The sequence below is a fragment of the Emydura macquarii genome, unplaced genomic scaffold (genome assembly GCF_026122565.2).
Source record: "Emydura macquarii macquarii isolate MOO-44397 ecotype Brisbane River unplaced genomic scaffold, CSIRO-AGI_Emac_v2 contig_3671, whole genome shotgun sequence".
NCBI classification, from domain to species: Eukaryota; Metazoa; Chordata; order Testudines; family Chelidae; genus Emydura; species Emydura macquarii.
In genome coordinates, this window is record NW_027133808.1 from 12,493,298 (window position 1) to 12,518,983 (window position 25,686).

Genomic DNA, 25,686 nt, shown 5'->3' on the forward strand with positions numbered 1-25,686 from the left:
AACATTCTATTTTTTCCTTTAGTCACAAACAACAAAAACATCACACCAAGCCTGGTGCCCCCAAGCCCGGCACCCCAGGCAGTCACTTGGGTCACCTGCCCCTAAATCCGGTCCTGGGTACCAGTACCATTCTCTTGTGTTTCTTGCACCTTCCTCTGAAGTACCTTGTAATGGCCACTGTCAGATATAAGACAGAGGACTAAATGGTAGACAGCCTGATTCACTATGGCAATTCTTATGTACCTGTGGGCTCCTACTGATAATGGATTTAACCAATGAGAATATGAAATTGTGAATGTACTTAACTGAGCAAGTACTCTTTCCATGCCTGTTGTTTACAGGTGTGTGCAGTCTAATGGATATACTCTGTCCAATTCGCCCCACAGAGCAGACATACCCTAACTTGACTATTAGGAGCTATGGGTATGAAAAACATCTAAATCCTGGATCTATGTACTGATATTGGTCTGACATGCCATACAGAAGCAAGTGAGTGCAGTGTCTCCATAATCTATACCCTGTTTTTCCATGGATGTCTGCATAGCCAACTTTGATGTGGACCATTTCCACTGAGACAAGCCATTTGAGAATTTGTCCCTAAACCTTTAGAGAAAGCTTTGAAACAGTGTCTGTCACAAACAGAGAATAGCAGGGGAGCAATGGGTCAAATTCAACTGTGACAAAAAGTGGTGTAACTTGGTCATACAGTAAGGTAAGAGGCACAACAGTGTAACTTTGTACTGATTTGGCACTGAAAATATGAAGAAGACACAACAAAAACTGAAATCACATAGTACACATATTGATGTGTTACAAACTCGAAAATGCAGAAAAGGTTTGTCAACATCCTTATTAAGGTTCATGAATATTTTAATTTAGGTTTTCATGAAAGTCATGTGAAGTTCATGGATGTACATAGTTCTGAAGGCAAATAAGGTGAAATTCAGGATTTTTACTGAATTTCTTTTTTGAATTTCTGAATTTCTTTTACTGAACTTTTTTACTTTTTTCAAGCAAAAGCTGAAATTTAATTTCAGATCATACAAACCAAAACAGGCTGAAATAAAAAAATATTTACTCAACTCTGCAAGGTGAACTCTGGGAGTTTTGCAAAACTCTGTTTCCTATTCTGTATTTAAAGTATAGAGAAACAGATGGGAGTTTCTAAATTCCCTTTGTGCTCAATCCTTTAGTCTATACACACATTAGTACTGAAAATGGAGTTCTATCTACTATCTACAGAAAAAAGATAAGATGATGTTCTATAGCATCTTTTCTGAAGAAAAAATAGAAATTTCTGGAAAGTACAGTATAAATTATTTAAATGTGTTTTATGACCATTTACAATTCTGCAAAAATGCAGAATCTGGGGTCCTTTCCTGCAAAGTATCAGTATCTTGCTGGACTGCCTGCTAATAAAAAAATGTGTTTTAATAGTGCAAACAAAAATAAATGTTCTAAATGCTCTAAATAAATGCTCTAAAATGTGGTGACATAAAAAACAACAAAAAGTAGCTAAAGAAGTTTACATTCTATGTAAAGATATGATTTTGATATATCTAGAGTTGTACTAAAATGAGACATCTTTTACAAAGGATCATATAATGAGAAGTTCTTAGCACCCACTACTCCCATTGACAAAATAGTGGGAGCTGTTACTGCTCCCAGCACCTTTCAGGATTTGAGACAACATGTGGGATAAATTACCAAGTCCTCAAGAACTGTATTTCAGTTGTTGGCTCTGTGTTTTAGAATTTTCAAGAACTAGCCTATGGCAGGTGAATCATCTGAAATGAAATAAAAAGCATAGCCCATTTCTTTCTCCACTATTTTTTCTGCAATGTATTTTTGTGAGAAAGCAGGGCAGACGCTCATCAGTCAAATGAATGCAAACAGAGCTATTCATAAACTATATAATAAATTGGTAGCATGAAGGAGAAAAAAGTTTTATCTAATGAGAGTCCACAAACTACATAAAAAGTTGGGCAAAACCTTTAAAGCTCCAGTTTATCAACAAGAGAGCTCCCATCTTTATAAATTACAGGCTCAAGCACTTCACTAGCTGAGGCCTGGTCTACACTGCCAGTGAAATTCGGTGGCAGTCAATGAGAGTTACACAAGCTACGCAGAGTAGATTGCATTACTCCTGTTGACTTCGTAATTTCTCTTTAGCGCGCCCTCTCCACTGTGCTGTGCTGATGGGAAATGCATACTGTTGAAGCAGCGCTATGCTTTTTAGGGAGGAGGTTTTATTAAATTGACTTCTGGATTGATTGAGCGGGTCTTCACTTCTGCTCAATCGATCCAGATAAATTGATCTGATGGCAGCATTCACCTCCATCAGTGACATACCCTGAATTTCTCCCTCTGGGGATATTTAATCAATGATACATAACTTCTCTTTTTACAAGGAGCAACTGGTCCCAGTAGCAGTGCTCTCCTGGTTTCACCTCAAAGAGACAAAGGAGGGAGGGTTGAAGTTTGTTTTTAAATAAACTAAACATTATGCAAACAAGTCCTCTGCACTACATTAGTGAAATAAAGAGATGGATTTGAGCATGAATGCAGACTCTGAAAGAACTCAAACCTTTGGGAGGCTGAATGCAGTGAAATCTTTATATAAAATAAGAATCAACATTTTCACTAAAGTCCTGTTTGTACATACAAACAATGCCCTGATCCTCCTCTCACTGAAGACAACAGGAGTTTTGTAAGAAGTATGGGAGTTTGAAAAAGTGAATAAAATATAGCATGTGCACTAAATAGATTTGCAGATTCTGACACCAGGTGCTAACTGACTTCTGGCCATGCTATCTCCATATGTTTACTGCTGACCACAGAATATCTGCTTTCCAGTTTGGGAAACTGCCATACTCCATTTTACAGTTAATAATCATGCCCCCTCAAGCTATAGTGCCTGTCCTGGCCCAGTAAGTATTGGCATCTCTCTTCTTGCTGCCCTTCTCTCCAATTTCCCTTGAACCTTCTCTTTCTGTCTCTTTCCTTTCCCCCACTCAGCCCCCTTTCTGATTGTTCCCCCTCTCTCAGTGTTCCATTTTTCTCCTTATCTCCACCTTCTCCCCTTTCAGTTCAAATCTCTCTCAATATCCTTGTTAGAAGGGAAGGTAAAACAGTAGGTGCATTTATTTTTCCCAACTTCTCCATGTGATGTGGGACTCAAAATGTGCTTCTCTTCCTCCTTTCTGCCCATCTGGAGAAAATCCAGGGAACAGGGAAACAGGGTTACTTACCAGTAACCGTTGTTCTTCGAGATGTGTTGCTCATATCCATTCCAATATAGGTGTGTGCACGCCACAGTGCACGGTTCCCGGAAATTTTTTCCCCTTAGAAGACCCCGTAGGGCCGGCACTGGTGCCCCCTGGAGTGCCGCGCTCATGCTGCAGCATATGAGGCACTGCCAGCCCTACGCCCCCTCAGTCCCTTCTTTCTGCCAACTCCGACAGCGGGGACGGGGGTGGGTGTGAAATGGATATGAGCGACACATCTCGAAGAACAACAGTTACTGGTAAGTAACCTTGTTTTCTATCTTCGAGTGATTGCTCATATCCATTCCAAAATAGGTGATTAAATAGCCATACCCCGGAGGTGCGTAGGAGTTATCGGTGAGCTGCCCTCAGCACGGCTCTGCCGAATCCTACATCCTCTCTCGCCTGCTGAACGATGGCGTAGTGAGACATGAAGGTGTGGATCGACAACCAGGCGGCTGCTTTGCAGATGTCCTGCAGGGGCACTCTCTCCAGAAAAGCCGCAGACGAGGCCTTAGCTCTGGGTGAATGCACTGTGATGACACCCAGCAGTGGCACATTCTTTTGCTCATAGCAGCACTTGATGCAGGATGTGACCCACGCGGAGATGTGTTGGGTGGAGACCGATGATCCTTTCATCCAGTCCCGCCTTCCGCCGCGGTGAGGAGCTGCGCCGATTTCTGGAACAGCCGTGTCTTCGATGTAGCAAGCCAGGGCTCGTCTTGTGTCCAGCGAATGCCATCTCCGCTCCTCCCCCAAACCGCGCGGATTGGGAAAAACACAGGGAGAGATCAATTGTGGTTACAACGAGATTGAGAAACCAACCCAGGCTGGGAGGCCGGACGTGGCCTCCACTGCATCTTATCCGTATAGAATAGTGTATAAGGGGGCTCTGAGGTCAAGGCCCTAATTTTGGAGACCCCCCAAACTGAGGTAATGGCCGCCCGGAAGGCTACCTTCCATGAAGCGTGGCAGAGGGCATGAAGCCATGTGTTCCAAGGGGGAGGGCCCTATGAGTCTCGAGGGGACCAGGCTGATATCCCAGGGAGGCACCGGGTTGCAGACCCAGGGATACCGCCTCTCCACCTCCTTTATCACCCTGACCAACGTGGGATGGGACAACAGGGATCTCCCCGCTAGCGGGTGATGGAAGGCCAAAATAGCTGCCAAGTGGACTGTCAACTAGGCCAGCACCAGATCCCGGAGTACTCCCGGGTCGCCTGCAGAGGCAAGAAGCTGGCGGAATGCCCCGGGATTCCGCCCAAGAGGTAAACCATGACCACTTAGCCTGATACACAACCTATGTAGAAGGGTCCCTGCTGCCTCCAGGCCGCGAGCTGCAGGGAATCCAGGACCGGGTGAAACAGGCGACTGTGGTCCTGGGAGAGATGGTCATGCTGCCTCGGGAGCCCCATGGGTGGGGCGAATGAAAGGTCCAGCAGCATGCTGAGCCAGCGCTGGCTCGGTCAGGCCTGAGCAATGAATATGACATCCACCCTGCCCCTGTTTATGTTCAGTAAGACCTTTGGCAGGAGTGGAGTGGGCGGAAACGCGTACCTGAGGGTCCCTGTCCCATTACTGAGGAATGTATCGGAAACCAACCCAGTCTCATGACCCCGGCGCAAGCAGAGCCTTGGCACTGCACATTCCAAGCCAACACGAACAGATCCAGTTGGGGGACACCCCACTTCTGGAGAATCGCAGTCACTACCCCTGAGTGCAGCGACCAGTTGTGGTGGGGTAGAAACGACCTGTTGAGGCGATCCGCCTTGTCGCTCCTCACCCTTACTTAACTAGAAGTAAATATCAAATCACTGCTGCTAAAATTTTGGAAGACACAAAGATTGGTGGAACAGTAAATAGTGATCAGGGCAGGACAGTAATACAGAGTGATTTATATCACTTTAAAAGCCGAATATTATATAATACAATCAAATGCAAAATTTTATATCTAGGAACAAGGAATGCAGGCCATACCTGAAGAATAGGGTACTGTGTGCTGAAAAGCAGTGCCTCCACATAGGGTCTTCGAGGTCATAGTGGACAAACTCAATGAGACTTCCCAGTGCGATGCTGTGGCAAAAAGGCTACTGTGAAACTTGGATGTATAAAGAGCAGAATAGTGAGTAGGAGTAAAAAGGTGATTTCACTTCTTTATAAGCACTGGTGAGACTGATACTGGAATACAGCGTGCAGTTCTGGTGTCCATATTTTTAAGCGGATGTTGAAAAATCAGATAGTGTGAAGAAAAGAGACACAAAATTATTTGGGGGCTGGAGAAAATGCCTTTCAGGGAGACACTTGAAGAGATCAGTGTGTTTACCTTATCAAAAAGAAGATTGAGAGGTGACTTGATTACAAAGTTTAAGTACTTTCACAGGAAGAAAATATTGGTTACTTAAGGGCTCTTTAAACTACTGGATTGGAAAAAGGTATGACAAGAACTAACGACTGAAAGCTAAAATCAGACAAATTTAACTTAGAAATAAGGCACACATATTTTAACTGAGAGAGTGATTAACCACTGGAATACACGTCCCATGGAAGTTGTAGATTCTCCATCTCTTGATGTCTTCAAATCAAGACTAGATCCCTTTGTGGAAGATATGTTTTAGCTCAACACAAGTCATGCTTTAATCAAACCCAAGTTATTGGGTTCAATACAGGGGTTACTTCGTAAAATTTTATTGTTTCTGATATACAGGTCAGACTAGATGATCTAATAGTCCCTTCCGGCCTTAATCTCTATGAATCTATAATTAGTCAGTCCCTAATTTACAGCTCTAGCTGCTTCAAAGACTGTAAGGAAGGGCCATGATTCATTTGTGAGGGACAGTGGACGTGCTTACTCATATTTCTTCTTTTAACCCACTCCAAATATGTGTTCAGGGACATATTTATTATTGATTATGCGGTCTCAGATGTACATGTTGGTGTATGAATGTGATGCCAAAAAGGACAAACTGGCCATATGGAAGATGGGTTCAGATAATCAGTATCTAGAGCCACACTCTAGCATTATAAATGGGGCACTGGATCAAAAGTAGCTCAGAGAGAATGGTGCCAGAAAATGAATCACCAATACCACTTCCTAGATGACCTGGACTTCATAAAATATTCCTATGCAAGGGAAGAATAACCTTGTGAAGGCTCAGCCCTGCTTATCTTGCAGGACCTGTCAAGATCACAACACAGAGGTTTTACATTAACACATCTGTAGCTATTAGTAAATGCCACTGTGTGAACAACTGCAGTATTCATAGAGGAAAAACTGGAATTTATTCCCTCTTTCCTGTTACATTTAAATCACATCATAATGGTGCTTTTTAAAATTATTTTCCTCACATACTGCTATTACAGTACTAGTATCCCTTGGGGATTGACTCATTTCTTTTATCCCACAGGATTTTAACACACTAAGAAGAGATTTTGTATATTTTTAAACTGTTCTTTGAATAATCTGTGGTTTAAAGAGTAAGATTCAAATGAAATTCCGCAGAGAATGACTGTCACTAGTACCTATTTAAGACTAAGGAGATAGTCTTAGTGTGTGTTAATCCAGTGATATATAGCTCACTGCATAAGAAAAACTTAAGCAAAGGTAAAAAGTAAGATAAAAGCATTATCTGCAACAATGCGTGAGTGCTAGACAATATCTTAAATGACTTATCTCATGTAAGGACAGAGTGGATCCAGCGAAACTGTGTTAGAAGAGAAATTTTAAAAAATTCTAAACAAAATTAAAATAGTAATAAATAAAATTTGGGCAAATGTATTCTATTCTATGTAGTTTCTTATATTGCAATTATCAACATAGTATCTCAGCGCCTTCCAGTACAGCATTAAGCATATAACATCAGTCACGTGTCCGTTCTTTCATACTCTCCCCGGGGGGAATAATACGTGCAGTGGAAAGTTTTATTTTGGACATTATAAACATGTTATACACATTTCTATATGTATGTATTAGAGAAAGGAACATCAAAAAAGGTGTCATGCTTAGAAAAAGATGGTGAGGTTTGTGATGGTTCTTAGTTCCTATGGAAGTTGATTTGATGGTCTTGGGCTGGCCTCAGAGAAAATGCTGTCTCCTGCACAGATTAGCTTTTTCTTTATTGTGCCATAGTAGTGAAGATGTCAACCACAGTTTTTATTTCAGAGCTTTAGTTGATCTTTTAGATACCCTGGGCCCAGGCCACTGAGCAACTTGAAGATAAGGACAGAGACCTTGAACTTGACTCGATATTCTATGGGAAGCCAGCAAAGAGAGAAAAGAACAGGTATGATGTGTTTGTGATAACCTGTGTTGGTGCACAGACATGCTGCAGTGTTCTGTACTACTTGGAGTTTCCTAAGTGTTTATAGCTTCATGCCCACGTATATTGCACTGCTGAAGTAGAATAATTGAGGCCAGCTCCTTGTTCCCCAGGATGGGAGAAAATCTCCTAACGATCTAGAGATGCTAGAAAGTGTAACTTGAAGATGCTGATATGTGAGAGCTTAGTGTCAGTGGTGAATCTAGGAGCACTCTTAAGCTACAGACTCTGACAAATCCTTCAACCAAAGGAGATTGCACCATGACTGCAAACTCTTCAAAAAACTTTCCTCTGCCCATGAGCATAACTCTGTCCTGTTTGTGTTCAGATTCAACCATCTGTTCTTCCTCCATCAGCTGACTTTTTCTAATGTATAAGTAAGTGCCCATCTTATGGTCTAAGTAAGGGTGTTGTATACTCTTAAATTCATAGTAATTACAGAACATGTAATGAAACTGCCCAGACACCTCAATAATCATCTGCCACACAGGTCAGGTACCAAATCCTGACAACAGCCATAACAATAAAATAATAATACTTGTCCTCAATCAACCCATCTCCGCTCCAAAGGCTTGACCCAAAGCCCATTGGAAAGACTCTCATTCACTTCACTGATTTCAGTACACTTTGGATCTGGCTCCAAATGCTGGGTGAAAACCATGTGTCAAAATCGAGGCACCTTATTGTGCATCATAGAATGTAATATATTTTCCTCCTATGCAAAGAAAATGGCTATAGATTAATTAAGATCTTTGGAGGAAATAATTGTGGAGGAAAGGTTGTGGAGATGTTTTTAGTTTTATTTCCTAAAGGTGATATTTCTGATCCACATGTATCTGAAAATATAAATGTAAATGAGTAGCGGATGAATTGTGACAGATTTGTAAGATATTCAAATAGCCCCAATTATCATAATATCTGAGCACCTCAAAATCTTTATTACATTTATCTTCATAACACCCTGTTCACCTGTGAGGTAGAGAACTATTGTTATGCCTATTTACAGATGGAGACCTGGGACTCAGATAAGTGACATACCTAAGGTCACATAGAAAGTCTGCAGCAGAGCAGGTAACTGAAACAAAATTTCTTAAGTCCTAGGGTAGTGCCCTAACCATTGGATTAAACTTCCGCCCAAAGGATCGTTTCCTTTTCAGGTAAATTTCTGTGTCAAATTTCATGCTATACCTAAATCAACCGAAAGCAAGATTAAACCAACAGTACACATGGTTAGTTTGTAATCTATGTCTCTCTTGTATTTGTCTACCTTTCCCTTGATGGTTGTTGGTGTTCTTTCAGCTGTTTTATAATCTCTCTTTTTAAATAAAGTTTACTCTGTAGTGATTTTGATTCTACTCAATATAAGTTCTGGGTTGTGGTTAGTTGTTCTGCCAATCATCAACAGCTAACAGCATGAGATGAAGTGAACATGTATTGATGATTTTAGTCAACAATTATTTAATTCTGTGTTCAAATTGCCCCAGATAGATATGTAGCCCACTTTGCAATCTCCAGTGCTAACTGACAATGTGTGTCAGGCGCTCAGTCACTCAAACTTGCATGATTATTTTGATAGAGTTAGAATTGTCTATCAGTGGTGTGACACGGACATGCCCAAATCTGCCCTTGCAGGTATGTTATATCTGTATCCGAGCATCTTCTTGATATTTCACCAAAGGCCATCTACCAAAAGCTAAAAACTAGCTGGTTATCATAACTATTGCAGGATGTTATTACAGGAAATATTTTTAGAGTTCTGTAACATGTAGAATATTAGTTTCCAAAACTGGTGTAGGTGAAATTTGCCACCTGTCATAGGGTGCATCTCACAGCTGATTCAATCAACACTCGGAACAATTAATCATCAACCCAACCCAGCCCTTCGTTTACAGACTGGGAAAGATGCAAATTTGAGCACTGACAAAGACAATGGTCTGAGATTGGATAAGAGAAGGAAAGAAGGCACAAATATTTTATATTATGGAGGTGACAATTTGCCACTGGAGTATCTCATGAAAAGTGGATTCCAGCTTTCAGGACTGGACAAGCCCTGTCTGGGCTCACCAGTGGGTAGGAAATACCTTATTATTATGGAAGTAGGAAGTATAGTATATTAGTAGGATGTATAAGCTACAGATTGTGTTTTATATTTTTCTTTTACCTGTAACTTTACATTTCCAAATCATTCTACTTACTTTTAATTGAATCTTTAACTCAAGCTTTGTTATATAAACTTAATTTTGGTTTTACTATAGACATATCTAAATGCCTTTGCTAAGGACGGCATTGAACTGGTGTGAAGTTGGTAAACTGGGGTGCCCTGCTACGATGGAGGCAAAGGTTTGTATATATTGTGGGTGTCCAAAAGACTAGGGACTGGGTACTCAAGTAAGGCCGTTTTAAGACTTCATAGGCCCTAGGCACACTTGCCTTCATAGGCCCCCTGCCGAAATAACTAATTTGATTTTAAGCTATTAATTTAAGCACATTAATTGCAAGGTTTTGTGGCCTCTAGTTATGCCACTCTGAGCAAAATGTCAAATAAAAATTGTTCAAAATTGAAACCTGCATTTAATGCATCCTCTTTTGCTAATATTGTAACCATATTCCTTAAAAGCTAAGAAAATTTTAAATCTTGTCACAGAATTAAATTTACAATGGATATATGTAATAATATAATAGTAATTTGTACCTTAGATAAATATATTTAATTTAAGAAGATATTAATTTTGATTTTATCGTTTGCTCTTCAAATTTTCGGATACATTTTATTTTAGTTCACAAAATTTTTCGTAGGCCCTGAAAGTTCTGTAGGCCCTAGGCACTGTGTCTATTGTGCCTAATGGATAATACGGCCCTGTACTCAAGTGTGACAAAGTGGGGTATGTAATTTGCTAGCCTACAGATAGAAAGAATGGGGATTGCAGAGTGCCTGTGCTGCCAGCAGCTGGAAAAGTTGGGAAGATTTTCCCACAAGGCTGTCTCACACTGTAAGCAGTTGGTAGTGATTCACCTCGGATACCTCAGGTAATGCCAAAAAGTGTCACAACTGGTACCTCAAAGACATTTGTGTGACAAATGTTTCTATATCTAAATTATTACTAAACAAAAGTTTTGATACTATAACTATAAGTCTCATGAAAGATAGTAATGAAATGAAGGATTCACTAACATACTCAATGTTGCAAACTCCCATGATTTTATCATGAGTCTCATGATAATTGATGTTCTTTAAGCACCAGCTCCCAGAGTCAAGTGAGTAGGTGAAGAATCTCAACTTTAATTTAAAAAAAAAAAAAAAAAAAAGGAACTAGCCAGCCCAGTTGCAGAGAAAAACTTCAAAAATATGACTTGAAAATGTGTACCATAAAGGCTCAAAATCCAGAAAGTAAATAATTTTTTTCAAAATCTCATGATTTTTAAGGCCTGACATGATTTTTTTAATACTCAGGATTGGAAATATTACATACTATAAAAAGCTCTATTTGAGATAGCATACATAAGACTATGGTGGGGGAAAGGTAAAAAATCAAGGCTGAAAAGGCACGGGGGATGATTAGCTGCAGCAAAAGGAAGGTAGACCCATGAAACCATCTATAAACCTAAAATGAAAAACAAAGGTTCATTCTAGAGCTTTTTTTCAGATACACCTCTCTATTAATTGGGTTTTTGGAAAGGGTAAAATAGCCATCTGAATAGATGTTAACTGGATTTGTTCTTGCTTACTGAAGTCCAATTTTTAAAATGAGATTTATATGTCGCACAGACTTTTGACTCCTATTTTCCTTCCTTCAAATCCCTGATTTTAAATGAGTCTATGACACACAATTCCCACATGACAGCTGTAGTGTGACAAACTATGTAAACCAAACTTTATGGTTATGAATTAAAGCTAGAATTGGCAAACAGAAGTTCTAATCCTTCAGCTGCTGCCACACACCAAAATCTGGATACGTATTTTATCTTTATTTAATCCAGAAATTATCTGGGTTTACCAAATTCCAGGCTACTGCCCTAAATAGTGCCCATCCTTTCTTTCTCCCTACCACATGGTGCATTGGCCAATTCTTTTTGCCCTTTATCGCCTCTTCTTTCCTCAATATGCCATTGGCCTTCTTGACAACCAGACTCATATCCAGCTTTTTATCCACTGTTACCCCCAGGTCCTTTTCTGCAGAGCTGCTGCTGGTCGGTCCCCACTGCATGGGATTCTTCTTTCCCCTAAACACTAAACACGCCTCTTCTTTCCTACTAAACACTGCTTTCTGTAGCATTTTGCAACCATATAAAGCAATTCATCCTTAGAAACAACAAGAAATACCTCAGCTTTCTTAAATGAAAAAGTTGACAGCCTTGACTGCTCTAAGAGCAGCTTATTCATAATATAACTATTTATATTCCTTAGCTTTAACCAAGTTTCACTGACTTGTATTGCTCATGTGCTCAATGTTATGTGCAGTTAAAGTTAAGTTAAAAGCTTACTAGATCGAGGCCTAAATGAGCAATAAATGATTAGTTTTCTAAACTTGGGGCACATTTTGGCTCCTCCTCCTGAAGCAGGATGTTCTCTGTTGGATCTCCCTGAGCTCTGAGTCCCCACATACAGGAGAGGCAAAAGTTATATCCCTGTCTAGTTACTTGTTTATGACTTTGACAGAACACATGTAGACCATCTGAAGAACACTAAGACTCAAAAAATGAGGTGACTGGGACGAAATGCACTCAGACAGAAAAAAAATCTAAGCATCCAGGATTGCAGTCAAAGAATAAACTCTATAAATTTCAGAGGCTACACTTTTTCACAGTACCAACATAAGCACTAGATAAAATATCTAGCCTTCCTGTGAGCTAATAATGAAAAAAGACACACACAACCTTTACAAAATCACTTATGTTCTGAGATTTTCTCCTGCAGTTTCTATACTGGCAGAAAAATGTAGTAATGTAGGGCCTTGTAGTGCTCCCTCACTACAGGCAGACAGTAATCAGTAGTCTATGGGGAAGCTCTGGCCCTCTCAGGGAGGGGACAGACTGCAAACCGTCTTTGGCTCACAGCCTCCTGGCTGGGACAGACAATCAGCAACGATCTATAGAAGAAAGCTCTGGCCCTCTGGGTAGGGCAGAGCACAAATAGTCTTTAGCCTACAGCCTCCTGGCTGGGGCAGACAGCAATTAGCTGTCTATAACGACAGTCTACAAGGGAGCTCTGGACCTCTAGGCAGCGCAGAGTACACAGTCTTTAGCCCACAGCTGTTTGGCTGGGACAGACAGCAATTAATAGGCGAGGGCTCCACAGTCTTCTGGTTTGAGTAAGCCAACAACACAGCACAGGGCTTACAGCCAAAGATGGGGAGGGTTAGCCACCACCCCAGAGACAGGGTCAATGACAGGGTGGCAGTAGGACCTGCGCCCTCCCTACTCCACCGGGTCCCAACCTAGGAAGTAACAGTGGTGGATGGTTCTACCACTGGGTCAGCAGGGATCCTGCAGAAACACACCAACTCACTCTCTGGCAGCAAAACCGGACTAAATCTGGTTCCCCCGGGTTACTTTCTACCACAATCTGGGTGTAGGGCTCTGTAGTCCAAAGGTCCTCAATCTCGTTGGGGTAACAGCTTGCAGTCCCCACAGGTCCTCAGGGCATTTGTCTGACAGCAATCCTGGCAGTTCCTCAGGGTGCCCATCTGCCTCCTCCGACCATAGGGTACAGCTCCACTCTGAGACTAGTCTGGGATCCTGTTGAGATCCCAGCTCCCTGGAAGAGCTATCTGCTCCCTCCGCTGCTTCAGCACCAACTGAATTCCAGGTCTCTCCTTTCATAATTCCTGTCCACCCCAGAACTTCAGAGGGATTCCACTCTGCCTCACTACAGATCTACTGAGTTATTGTGCTTGGAGATTGCAGAGCTACAGTGGGAAAAAGTGCTGACTTGTAAATTTTTCTCATACTGTTTTTCAAGTGATTATATGCGAACAAATTCAATGCAAATATTTTCTTAACATTTTAAGAATTTGCTCCCAGGATGTTTATTTTTGTCAAGCCACAAGAAATATTAGCGCAAAAGCATAATTATAAGCAATTAAATGCAAAGTACCTTTATTGGCTCTTCATGAATAAACTTTAAACAAAAATAAATACCACCCCAATTCAGTCTCCACTTTCATGTATCTACAAGTGTGAAGGGAAGACCTCATGAGAATAGAACAGTTTTCTTCAATGCTTTCCTTTTAAGTAATAATTTAGTGGGAAGTTTGGAAAGCAAACCAGATACTTAAGCTTGCATTGGCAGCAAAGCTTCTATCTGAAAATGTAGTTAAGCACTCCATTAGCTATTCTGTTTGATCAGTTTAGTTTTGACTGGACTAAAAAGAGACCTGTTAATGCAGTGGTTCCCAACCTGTGGCCCATGGGGTCTTTCAAAGTGGCCCGCCGCTCCCCTCCTGCTGGCTGCAGAAGAGATCCGCTGCCTAAGGAGTCAGGTGGATCGTGTTGCCACAGGGCTACAAAACTGGTGCAGGCTCTTTGCTACAGCCCAAAAAAGTCCTAACTAGCACTAGCAGCAAGAAGAGAGAGAAGGCAATAGAATAATAAATCCTAATTTTAAAAAATATTTGTGGAACTTTATAATGATTATCTTTGTGGGTTTTTTTCAATTTTTGTTTTATTCATTCTTACTTTTAGCAATCATGAAGATACAAAGAAAAGACACAAAAGAAACTGAGACGTGCCAAATGAAAAACAAAGTTACTTACCAGTAACTGCTGTTCTTCGAGATGTGCTGCTCATGTCCATTCCACTATAGATGTGTGCATGCCTCCGTGCATGGTTACCTGGAACCTTTTTCCCCATAGCAGATCGTGCAGGGCCACCTCTGCCGCCCCCTGGAGCCCCGTGCACATGCCACGGTATATGAGGCGCTGCTGGTCCTACACCCCCTCAGTTCCTTCTTTCTCCCAACTCCGGCAGTGGGGACGAGGGGTAGGTTGTGGAATCGACATGAGCAACACATCTCGAAGAACAGCAGTTACTGGTAAGTAACCTTGTTTTCTTCTTCGAGTGCTTGCTCATGTCCATTCCACTATCGGTGGCTAACAAGCAATACATTTGGAGGTGGGTTGGAGTTACCGGTGAGCTGCCCTCAGCACAGCTCTGCCGAATCCTGCATCCTCTCTCACCTGCTTAACGATGGCATAGTGGGATGTGAAGGTATGCACCGACGATCAGGTGGCAGCTTTGCAGATGTCCTGCACAAACACTCTCTCCATGAAGGCTGCAGACGGGGCTTGAGCTTTGGGTGAGTGCGCTATGATGGTTCCCAGAAGTGGCATCCTTGCCTGCTCGTAGCAGAACTTAATTCATGATGTAATCCACGAGGAGATGCGTTGGGTGGAGACAGGTGAGCCTTTCATTGGGTCAGCCACTGCGACAAAGAGCTGCGTCGATTTCCGGAATGGCTTTGTATGCTCAATGTAGAAGGCCAAGGCTCATCTCATGTCCAGCGAGTTCCATCTCCTCTCCTCCTCCGAACCGTGAGGTTTGGGAAAAAACTTGGGGAGAAAAATATCTTGATTACAATGAAATTGGGAAACCATCTTGGGCAGGAAGTTTGGATACAGCCTCAACAGAACCTTGCCCTTATAGAACATCATATAAGGGGGCTTCAAGGTCGAGGCCCTAATCTCAGAGACCCTCCTACCTGAATTAATGGCCACCAGGAAGGCTACCGTCCATGAAAGCAGGAGCAGAGGGCACGAAGCCATGGGTTCGAAGGGGGAGCCCGTGAGTCTCGAGAGGACCAGGTTGAGATCCCAGGGAGGCACCGGGTCAAGGACCTGCTGATAAAGCCTCTTCACCTCCTTGAGGAACCTGACCAACATGGGATGGGAGAACAGTGATCTCCCCTCTAGCAGCTAATGGAAGGCTGAAATGGCCGCCGGGTGAACCTTCAAGGATGCCAGCGCCAGACCCTGGAGCTTTAGCTGGAGCAGGTACTCCAGGATCGCCTGTATAGGTGAGAGGCTAAGTGGGATACCCCAGGACTCGGCCCAATAGGTAAACCGTCACCACTTACTCCGATACACGACCTGTGTAGAAGGCTTCTTGCTTTTAAACAAGAATTGCTGGACCTACACCAAGCAGGCTCTCTCTCCCTCCATCAGCCACAGAGCCTCCAGGCCGTGAGGTGCAGGGAGTCCATGTCTGGTTGCAACAGGCGACCATGCTCCTGGGACAGAAGGTTGTGCCACCTCAGGAGCTCCAGGGGTGGGCGATCAAAAGGTCCAGCAGCATGCTGAACCAGTGCTGTCTCGGCCAGGCTGGAGCGATTAGTATAACGTCCGCTCTGTCCCTCTTTATTTTCAGCAGGACCCTGAGCAGGAGCGGAATGGGCAGGAACGGATACCTGAGATTCCCTGTCCAGTCCATGAGGACTGCGTCAGAAATTGACCTGATCTCTCGACCCCGGGGAGAGCAGAACCTGGGACACTTCTTGTTCCAGGCCAATGTGACCCGTCCGTGCCCACGGTAGCCAACTGATAATGCCAAGGTCAGGGCAGGCTGCTAACGGAGAGCAGATTCTCCCAGAACTGATCAGTGGCACAGAAGCCAGACTTCCCAGCCAGCCACAAACTGCACTTCTGAATCCCCACAGAAGCCAGTACACAAATACACACAGCCCCCTTTACTGCATTTCAGCTCCAGGCTCCCAAATCAGCACTAGGTCCAGTAAAGAGGTCAGTTATCTAAACTCTATGCTCTTTACTAAAAAGGTTCTCTCTGACCCCAAGGGGTCAGCCACAGCACCAGTTCAATGTAAGTTTGGATCTTACCTAAAATATCACGTTGGCAGCCAATCTTTTAGTAACTAAAACTAAAGTTTTATTGTAAAAAGAAAGAAAGAAACCATGAGAGAAATGTTAAAGGATTAGAGCAATCACAAATATACAAAAGGATTAAAAGTCCATATACATTAGGTTTCTGGAAGAAGTGTGGAGTTGCAGGCTTGTATAGTTTCCTCTGGTTCACATCTAGTACTTGGATGGGTCTAGGTCCTTCTTTAGGACATCTGGAATCCATGCAAATGTATTTTGGGATATCTGGCTGCAGTGACCATACTTGAATTTAGCAACAACCTCAAATTTTGGGCAACACTGACAAGGATTCCCCTTCTGAACTCAAATGTATATTCAACACCCAAATTTTCACAAGTCATCTCTTTAAAGTCAAATAAAGTTCTAAACCTAGAGATGGCTGGAAGCTTACACATGCTACAGTATATTCCTTCTCACATGAGTTACAGAGGAAGTGAAGGTAGCAATAAAAAATTAAAAATAAAAAAAAATGGAAAAAAGGGAAAGTTGATAGTAAAGATAATCAATCAGAAGTTAGGAATTGTAGAAAATTGATAAGGGAAGCAAAGGGACACAAAGAGGAAATCTATGGCCAGCAGAGTCCAGGAGTCTTTCAAATACCTTAGAAAAAAAGAATCCTGCCCATGGTATTGGTCCACTACTAGATGGCAATGATAGAATTCTCAATAACAATGCAGAAAAGGCAGAAGAGATCAATAAATACTTCTGTTCTGCACTTGGGGAAAAACAGATTATATTGTCTCATCATAAGCTCATAATGATAACACTCTTTCCATTCCACTAGTATATCTGGAGGATATTAAACAGAAGCTACTAAAGTTAGTAGTTGAGTGGTCTGTTTCCAGTGAGGTTCTGTAGGGTTCAGTTCTTGGCCCTATGCTATTTATCATTTTTATCTATGACCTGAGGAAAAAATACATAAAATGGTCACTGATAAAGTTGGCAGATGACAAAAAATTGTCAGAGTGGTAAATAATGAAGTGGACAGGTCACTGATTCAGAGCAACCCGGAATGCTTAGTAAACTGGGTGCAAGCAAATAATGTGTGTTTTAATATGGCTAAATGTAAATGTATAAATCTACGAATAAAGAATGTAGGCCATACTTACAGGGGGGACTGTATCCTGGGAAGCAGTGACTCTAAAAAAAGATTTGGTGGCCATGGTGGATAATCAACTGAAAATAAGCTTGCAGTGTGATGCTGTGGCCAAAAGAGCTAATGTGATCCTGGGATCTTGAGTAGACAGGTTATTTTACCTCTATCTTTGGCATTGGTGTCACTGCTATTGCAACATCCAGTTCTGGTGCCCACAATTCAAAGAGGATGTTTATAAACTGGAGACAGTTCAGAGAAAAGCCACAAGAATGATTAAAGGATTAGAAAACATACCTTATAGTGACAGACGCAAGGAGCTCAATCTATTTAACAAAAAAGGTTATAGGGTGACTTCATTACAGTCTATAAGTATCTCCATAGGGAACAAGTATTTAATAATGGGCCCTTCAATCTAGCAGAGAAAGGTATAACATAATTCAAAGATTGGAAGGTGAAGCTACAAAAATTCAGAGTGGCAATAAGGTGTAATTTTTTTTATGTGAGAGTAATTAACTACTGAAACAATTTATCAAGAGTCATGGTGGATTCTCAATCACTGACAATTTTTAAATCAAGAATGGATGTTTTTCTAAATGCTTTATTCTAAGAATCATTTTAAGGAAGCTCTACGGCCTGTTTTATACAGGAGGACATACTAGATGATCAAAATGTTCCTTTTTGATCTTGGAATCTATTAATCTATTCTTCCGTCTATAAAAAGGAAATTCAATACACAACTAATTCTGTGTTTTAAAGTCTCAATATTAAAAGTTCACTACAAGTCAGCAAATTCAATTTTAAGAGGTTTTTTTCCTATACACAAAGAGAAAACAGAAACTTTTTAGTTTGAATAACTTATTTCTGATAAAAAGAAAAAGAAAAAAGATAAAAGTAAAGTTCCTATCAGAAAGCACCCAGTGCATTTCTTCCCTTTGGTGACAGTCATCACTAAAAGAAGCATAAAATGGCTGCCTCTCTCTTTGGACAGCAGAGTCGTTGGCTGAACAAAGGCACAGCAATTACCATTCCAAGACAGGGAAGGGCAAAAGGTCTAACACCTGAAGGATGTAGTCAGAGACCAGAAAAAGGACAGAGGTGAAACTAGTCCCGTAATCATGACAGTGGAAATTTGGTGTTGGGTTTATAGTTCTGTGGGGTGAATACAGAGGGAGCAGATGGGCATATCCTTGTAATCAAGTTATATGTGAATTAATATCAGAAGTCTCAGCCTATGTAGAGTTACATTTGAACAGAATCATGATGTAGTGTCAGTGTTGATTGGTTATCCGTTTACTTCATAGGCTGAAAAATTGAGATGGCCAACAGAAGGGGCAGTTTTCCACGCTTATAGGTAGTTAATACTCACTAATACTTCCCTACCTCACTGGGGAGTTGTAAGGATAAATTTGTGAATCCTTGTGAGACACTTTGATGATCAGGGACACAATAGTACCTTGACAGACAAATGGCAAGACTCCAGTTGTCTTCAATAAGACTAGGACTTTGCCTGTAGCTCTCTTTCTCTTTCCCTTAGTTTCTACCAGTTTATTATATATACTTACATATCCCATTTTCCATTCCCCCAGCTGCCCTCCACATCAGCCTATGCAGAAAAATAATTACCAGTGTGCAGGGGTTGGAGTCAGATAAACTGCTGAAAGGCTACTACACCATCAACCCTGCCAAGGATTAATTAATCTGAGGGAGCGCTTTGCACCGTACATCCATATCAAGGTGAAATTCATCACAACACTTTTTATATACTCAAAGGTGTAAAGTCCTAGAGAAAGCACCTAATTAAACCTATTTCTCCAAGGCCATTAGTTACCAGCCACACACTCAAGTTGCCAGTCCTCTGCACAATTAGTACTTTTTTTGATAAAGTACAATAAGCATTATGAGGAACTAAAAATAAATAACTTACCACAAATTAGTTTAAACATATGACAAAATTGAGAAAATGCTTTTTGTACACTTTGAAATGTACAACAGAAATATTTACCTTGAAAAGCAGCTGCATTATGAGATATTAAAAACTTTAAAGTAGAGCTTGATGTTTGAAGCACTTGTTGCATATCCTGCTTTACTACAATCTGGTATCTCTCCTCCATCTTTTTGGTACAGCATGTTGGGTTTTTAGATGTACAAACCTGAAGATCAGCCCCTAGAGAAAGAAATACACTTTTATTTTCCAAATTTATCATTATTTTTCACTGCACTGTGCCATACATGATAGTTGATTTCCCTTTTGTAACAAAGATAACATAAGTGAAAGCATTACCCTACGTTCTCAAAGATGTCTGGTCCCTTTGCACAAAAAAAAGAGATGCATGTGGAAGCCAAGTTATTCAGTTGAAAGAAGAGTATGTTCATAGTCGTTAATGAACATATCATATGATACCATCTCCTTTCACTGTGATCTCATCCCAGCTGTCCATAACACTAACTAAACATTGTCAGTGTGCTTGAGAGATAGTGGGCAGCATTTAGAGTGCTAAAATTTTGTGAGACTTCATTGCTGGCACATCATAATGTTCCATCAAATGCTGGAATGGTCAGAGAGCTGCTAGGACTACCCACTGATTAATATTTCAGTTACTATTGCTTATTAATGCAATAGTTGGAAACCCTTCCATCCTGAATAATGTTTCAGGATGCTTTTCCATTATTTACTGGATCACTAACTTTTCTGGGGACTAACCCTGATTTTGATATCACTTCCATTTCTGACACATTTTATCCGGTAACATGCTGGGTCGCAACTTGTTTTCTTATAGATGCATACCTTGGCTACACTTATCCTAGCCTTTGACAAATTGAAATTGGATTATGGCAACACACTCTGGGTATGTCAGCTTCCCACTTTCATTTTTCCTGAATAAAATAAAACCAAAAGTATTTATTTATGGGGTGGCTTGGTTTAAATCAAAGTGAGTTAAATCACCTATTTTAATCATGATTTAACTTAGCAAGCAGGAAACCTTGAGTTAAGTCTTTTATTTTAATTATGTTTTGCATCTGTACTTTTAATTATTTTCCTAAAGAAAAGTTCAACTTCAACAAACTCTAGTTACAGATGCTTTCCCAGTGACTTTCAACATTTCAGTGGTTTGACTTTCTTTAAAACTTTGGCAACAAACATGTGCTGCTTCATATATATTTATTTAATTTAAAATTATTTTAAAAGATGATATTAAGTAGGCCTTAACATAGATTGTCATTTCAAATAGGCTTATTTTTTTCCATCTTGTTTATTTGAATATCTTACATATTTTCCCCTTTCTAAAGTAATACAAAGCAATGAAATGTGTAAAGGTCTAAGAAGGAAGAAATTAATATTTTAATAATAAAAGTGCAATGTATCCAAATGTTCACTTCTTAAAATATGTAAATCAACATTTCCAGAAAAAAGTAATATAATTTAAACCATAATATTATTAAGAATGTCTGTTTTACAGCTAAATTCTGTTCTCAAATACAGAACTTGTGTTGATGTGTACCAAAAAAATTATTAGGAATTTACATGCAAAATCCTCTTAAATCTGCTTTCTGGTTGAAAGTCTAATTCTGTTGCTAGGTTTACATGCTGGAGTCTCCTCATGACAGATGGGAGAGGAGAACAATAGGATGAGGACAGCAAGACTGAAACTGGGGAAATTACCCAGCTTAAAACTGGCAAAACCTAATGTCATTAACTCTTGACTTCTACTACACACCACTATCATTCTCATTCATCTTTCATTCCCACTGGCATTGAATCTACAAAAGCTTTATTTATTTTATTTTACTTTATTTTATTATATTACATATATAATAAATATATATATATATTCCCTTAGCTACTTTTAAAATCCTATTTCTAATCCTTTCTGTTAAATCATTTCAAGATACTGTAAATAATATTGGCAGGAAAGAGGCATACATTTTATACAATGAATATTTCATGAAAGGTCTCGATCAGGTGTTTAAAATGGTATTTTCATAAAAAGTTATTTAACAACAATTTAAGTTACTGAGGATTCTAACAGAATGTTCTAGAAAGATGGGCAATATATGAATTCATTGGGTCAAATTTTCCTCTCAGTTACATCTGTGTAAATCAAGAAAATCTCTGCTGAAGTCCATGGAGTCATTCTGGATTTGCAAAGTGCAACAGCAGATTTTTACCCAAAGGCTTTAAAGCATGTATATTAAAACTGTGTACCAGAACATTATTGAAGAGCAGCTTAGTTGGTTCTCATTTCCCCAGTCAAATTAATGTCACATTGCATAAAGAGTAAATAAAACAATGGTCTTAACTGGTTCAGTCTTCTCTACAAAGAAAAGTGCCCACAATCACTGATGCATAAGTCTGAGTCCGATGCATAAAATGAACTGGGATCATTATCTAGAGCTTCAGCCATATGTAGATGGTGCTGCCCTTTGATTCATGGAGGCATTCGTATTAGCCCCCCAGTAAGTCAAGGATATACAATACAAGAGTAAAAAGAAGGTGGGGGGAAGAAGCTCTTGTAACCAGAAAAATCTTTTTGTTTCAGAGACTAATCAAATACACTTGGACCCCATTACCAATTATTTCCTAACAAGAATAGCCACTTTCCCAGTTGCCCTTATACTTTTTAGCTTAACCACACATGATTTCCACACATACAGAACTTCTGTCACTCAAAATTTGAAACAACTGGCAAAAGCCTACTGTCTCCTTTTTTTTTTTTTAATCCAAACTGGCCACAATTAGACAGCCCTTAAGGCAGTTGTTGCAGGGTTGGCCTGGTCATTTCTGGGACCAGTGCAGTGTGCCATTTCCTGCCTTCACATTTGTAGATGGCACCCACCATGCCTGAAGCTCAGCCGTCCTGTGAGGAAGGAAAACAGCACCATCCCTAAATGTCATGAAGCCTCTCATATGCTGTCCCCAATCATTCCTGTGAAGGTCCCACAAAAAAGACAATACAGCCTATGTCACATTTCTTGTGAAGTGGGAACCCCTCCACCCTCACACACACCCTTTAAAGGAGTCCCTAGAGATACAATGATAAGAGGATTCCCAAGCATCATGGTTCCAGTGTAACTACATTGCCAGGGGAATCATTATTATAGTGGCATATAGGAACCCCAGGCAAGGATTAGGCGATGCCCACACAAGTAACAAAGAAGACAATCCTTGCCCCAGAGAGCTCACAACCTGCATAAGGGATAGGATACAACAGCTGGATAAAAAAGGTAAATGGGATGGGGGATAGGTTGGGAAGATGAGGTAATAAAACAAAAATAATTTAGCAGAAATCACAGCTTGCCACTTGCTTATCCGATGTCAGATGGGAGTGATTTGTTTATTCTCACAATAAATACATGTTGCAGGGAATTATACTTGCTTTTTATTGTGTTTATTGCAAATGGTGTGGGGGAATTCTGGATGGATCTCAGAGCAGTGAGGTATTTGCTGCATATTTCCTTATGGCATGGGCTCTTTCAACTGTTATAAACATTTTTCCCTTAGGTACAAGATACATGTTAACTCACAAATCTGAATATTGTAGGGGTTTGGGGTTTTTTAAATCTTAGTCTTAGAACATATGCTTTTCCACACCTCGGGTCATACAATGGCATCAGTTTTTAGGCAACACTAATTGAGTTCAGTGGAGAACTTCGTTCAGAAATTGATAATTCACTACAAAGAGAAACATCTGACTCCATGTAAAGAAAATCAGTTATTGAGCCATAGCAATCAAATGTGTTCTGTACTAAATTCTTCCTGCAGATACAAGCAGAAGTGCATCTCACTATTCCAGAAGATTTAAGCACCTTAAATACGTGCAGAATTGAGACACTCGTGTGTGTTACCATAAAGGAGAAGAATGTAACTTCTGATTTTGAAAACTGATTGATGCAAGTGACATGCCCGTGAAAGTGTTTGCAGTAGGTTTCTGAGAGATTAAGACATACAGACGAGTGCATTTACAAGTTGCAATTCAAAAGGCTGGAAACCTTTCTTATCACAAAAACAGAAGGGCAAACCTATATTCTCCTAATGCTGATCTGAATTACTGATCTTTTCCAAAACCTTACTCTATTCAGACCCTACTTGTATTATTTTTAAAGTGTTCTGGCATCAGTTTAAGAAATCTTTGCCTTCGAACCACCTGATGATTTAGTGACCTTTCACCCAGGTCATTTATTTTAAAATAGCAATTTCTGGAGCGTGCTGCCCATAAATACAAAGTTTGATAACTTACCTGCTGAGTAGGTCCTCCTCACCAGCTTGATCCCTAGATCTCCTGCCACTTAAAAACTTAAACCATCCCATCCTCCGACACTCTGGTGTCAGGAACAGAACCAAAACAAAACTGCATTATGCAGGTGGGGATTTTGGTGGTGTTGTACCTTGCCTGGAACTCTAAACAAGGAAGACAAAGTTGGAACTCAAACAGAGTGGAAGTCTGCTTGCTTGTATCTGTAGTTGTAACTTATTTCTTAAATAAGTGCCACATGTTTAAGAATTGGGATTCTATATACCACAACAGTGGTGAGGGGTCCAGTAAGTTTTGGTAGCTGGGAAGAGGGAGCAGGCTAGACAATGGAATGGGTCAGGAGGATAGATTAGGGATGCACGACTCTTTTAAAATCAAGAAATTCAATGTTAACTACTATGCTAATGTAATGTCAAGGTGGGGAATAAGTTTGTAAAACATTCAAGTTGGGAAATTTAAAAGCTACAGTTCCTACTCAAGGATGATCTCTGTTACAGTACACATATCTAAAACACATACATTTAGCATAATTCTACATACAGAATGGTTTGTGCAGAGCATTTCCGAGTTGACACTGTTGATTGAAATCTAACTCTGTAATTTTGTGACTTATTGCTTTTAAATCCTCAATCTTATCATTGCATACACATACTGTTATGTTAAATACCATTTAATGTGGCTAACATTTAAACTGATTGAAAATTTAGAATATTCCTTACAAAATAACATACTGTTAAATTTGCAAGCAAGAAACTTGTCTAATATACCACGCACCAACTAATAAATTACAGGAGCAGGGAGACTTGCAGCAATATTTACTAATCACAACAGGCAGGTTTATCCACACATCCTGAGCATAGTTCTCACTCACTCGCTTTCTTTTAATTCTCAGTAAAATAATCACACAGCGAATATCACCATGGGAGAGGAGTCAAGGCCTAGTTTGCAGCATGCCAGCTGCCAGGTACTTGACAAACACAAGAGAAAAAAAATGTTTATAATGGTAGCTTTGGTTGCACTACAGCACCTCTAACTAACATCTTTTCTTTGCTACAGGATGTTAGCTTGTTTGTATTATCTTATTTAACAATAACAAAGTTTTCATGATTATTGTTGAAATTAATGAGGCGTATATAATTATGCTGATCTGGGGCTTTTTAAAAGTGGGAACATTGTGCTCAATTGATTAAGACAAGATTTAATAAAACATTTATTTAAAATGTATTTTCTTGTTATTTGCTCCTCTTTGTTAGTTTGCCTTTTTTAAAAAAAGGACTTTTAATTTAAAATTTTAAAAAATCTGTTGATTATATCTTTGGAAAATAACAAAATACACACACAGATGACAATAATTATTTCTTACCTCAGCCACCATACCTGGGGACCTATCAGCATAGCCCAATAAAACTGAATAAAAAGTAAAATTCATAGGCATGGTCTAATATCGTCAACTCACATGACTGCAAATCCCGTATTATTTGGTATGCTTTTCAAAGGCCCAGCCCCTGGACTCAAGTGATATGGAGACAATCCCAGCTTTCATTTAAAAACAAAGAATGGGATCCAAGAAGGGACTTTGGCTTTGCAACATGAGCATCGTGGCGCCTAACTTTTAGGCCCTTGAAAAAAACCACAGGAACAGCACTGTGACCTACAAAGCTGAATTTAAGCACCTAGGCTTCCTTTACAAGGAATGGGGGAAAACAGGCACCTAAGAATGTAAGCCACAAGAGTCATCACACTAGGCAAGGAGTCATCTAAGCTAGCCAATGGGAAATGCTGACAACAAGGCTGTGTCCTAAGCCCTGTCCCTCTCTTGGAGATAGGCACCTAAGTCCAAGCTGCAGAAGGCATCTGTGATACGTCCGTACCCAGGGTAGCCAACTG

General features: G+C 40.3%; 1 protein-coding gene across 1 annotated transcript in view; it reads right to left on the minus strand.

The window, feature by feature from the left end:
• GPC5 (glypican 5) overlaps nucleotides 1-19,712 on the minus strand; it is a gene marked incomplete at its 5' end in the record, with an annotated part of 634,518 nt that extends 614,806 nt beyond the window's left edge. Inside the window, one exon of the mRNA XM_067536868.1 lies at nucleotides 19,551-19,712. Within this exon, the coding sequence (XP_067392969.1) occupies nucleotides 19,551-19,712 (162 nt within the window). The remainder of the gene's footprint in view (nucleotides 1-19,550) is intronic.
• Between the last annotated feature and the right edge of the window lie 5,974 nt (nucleotides 19,713-25,686).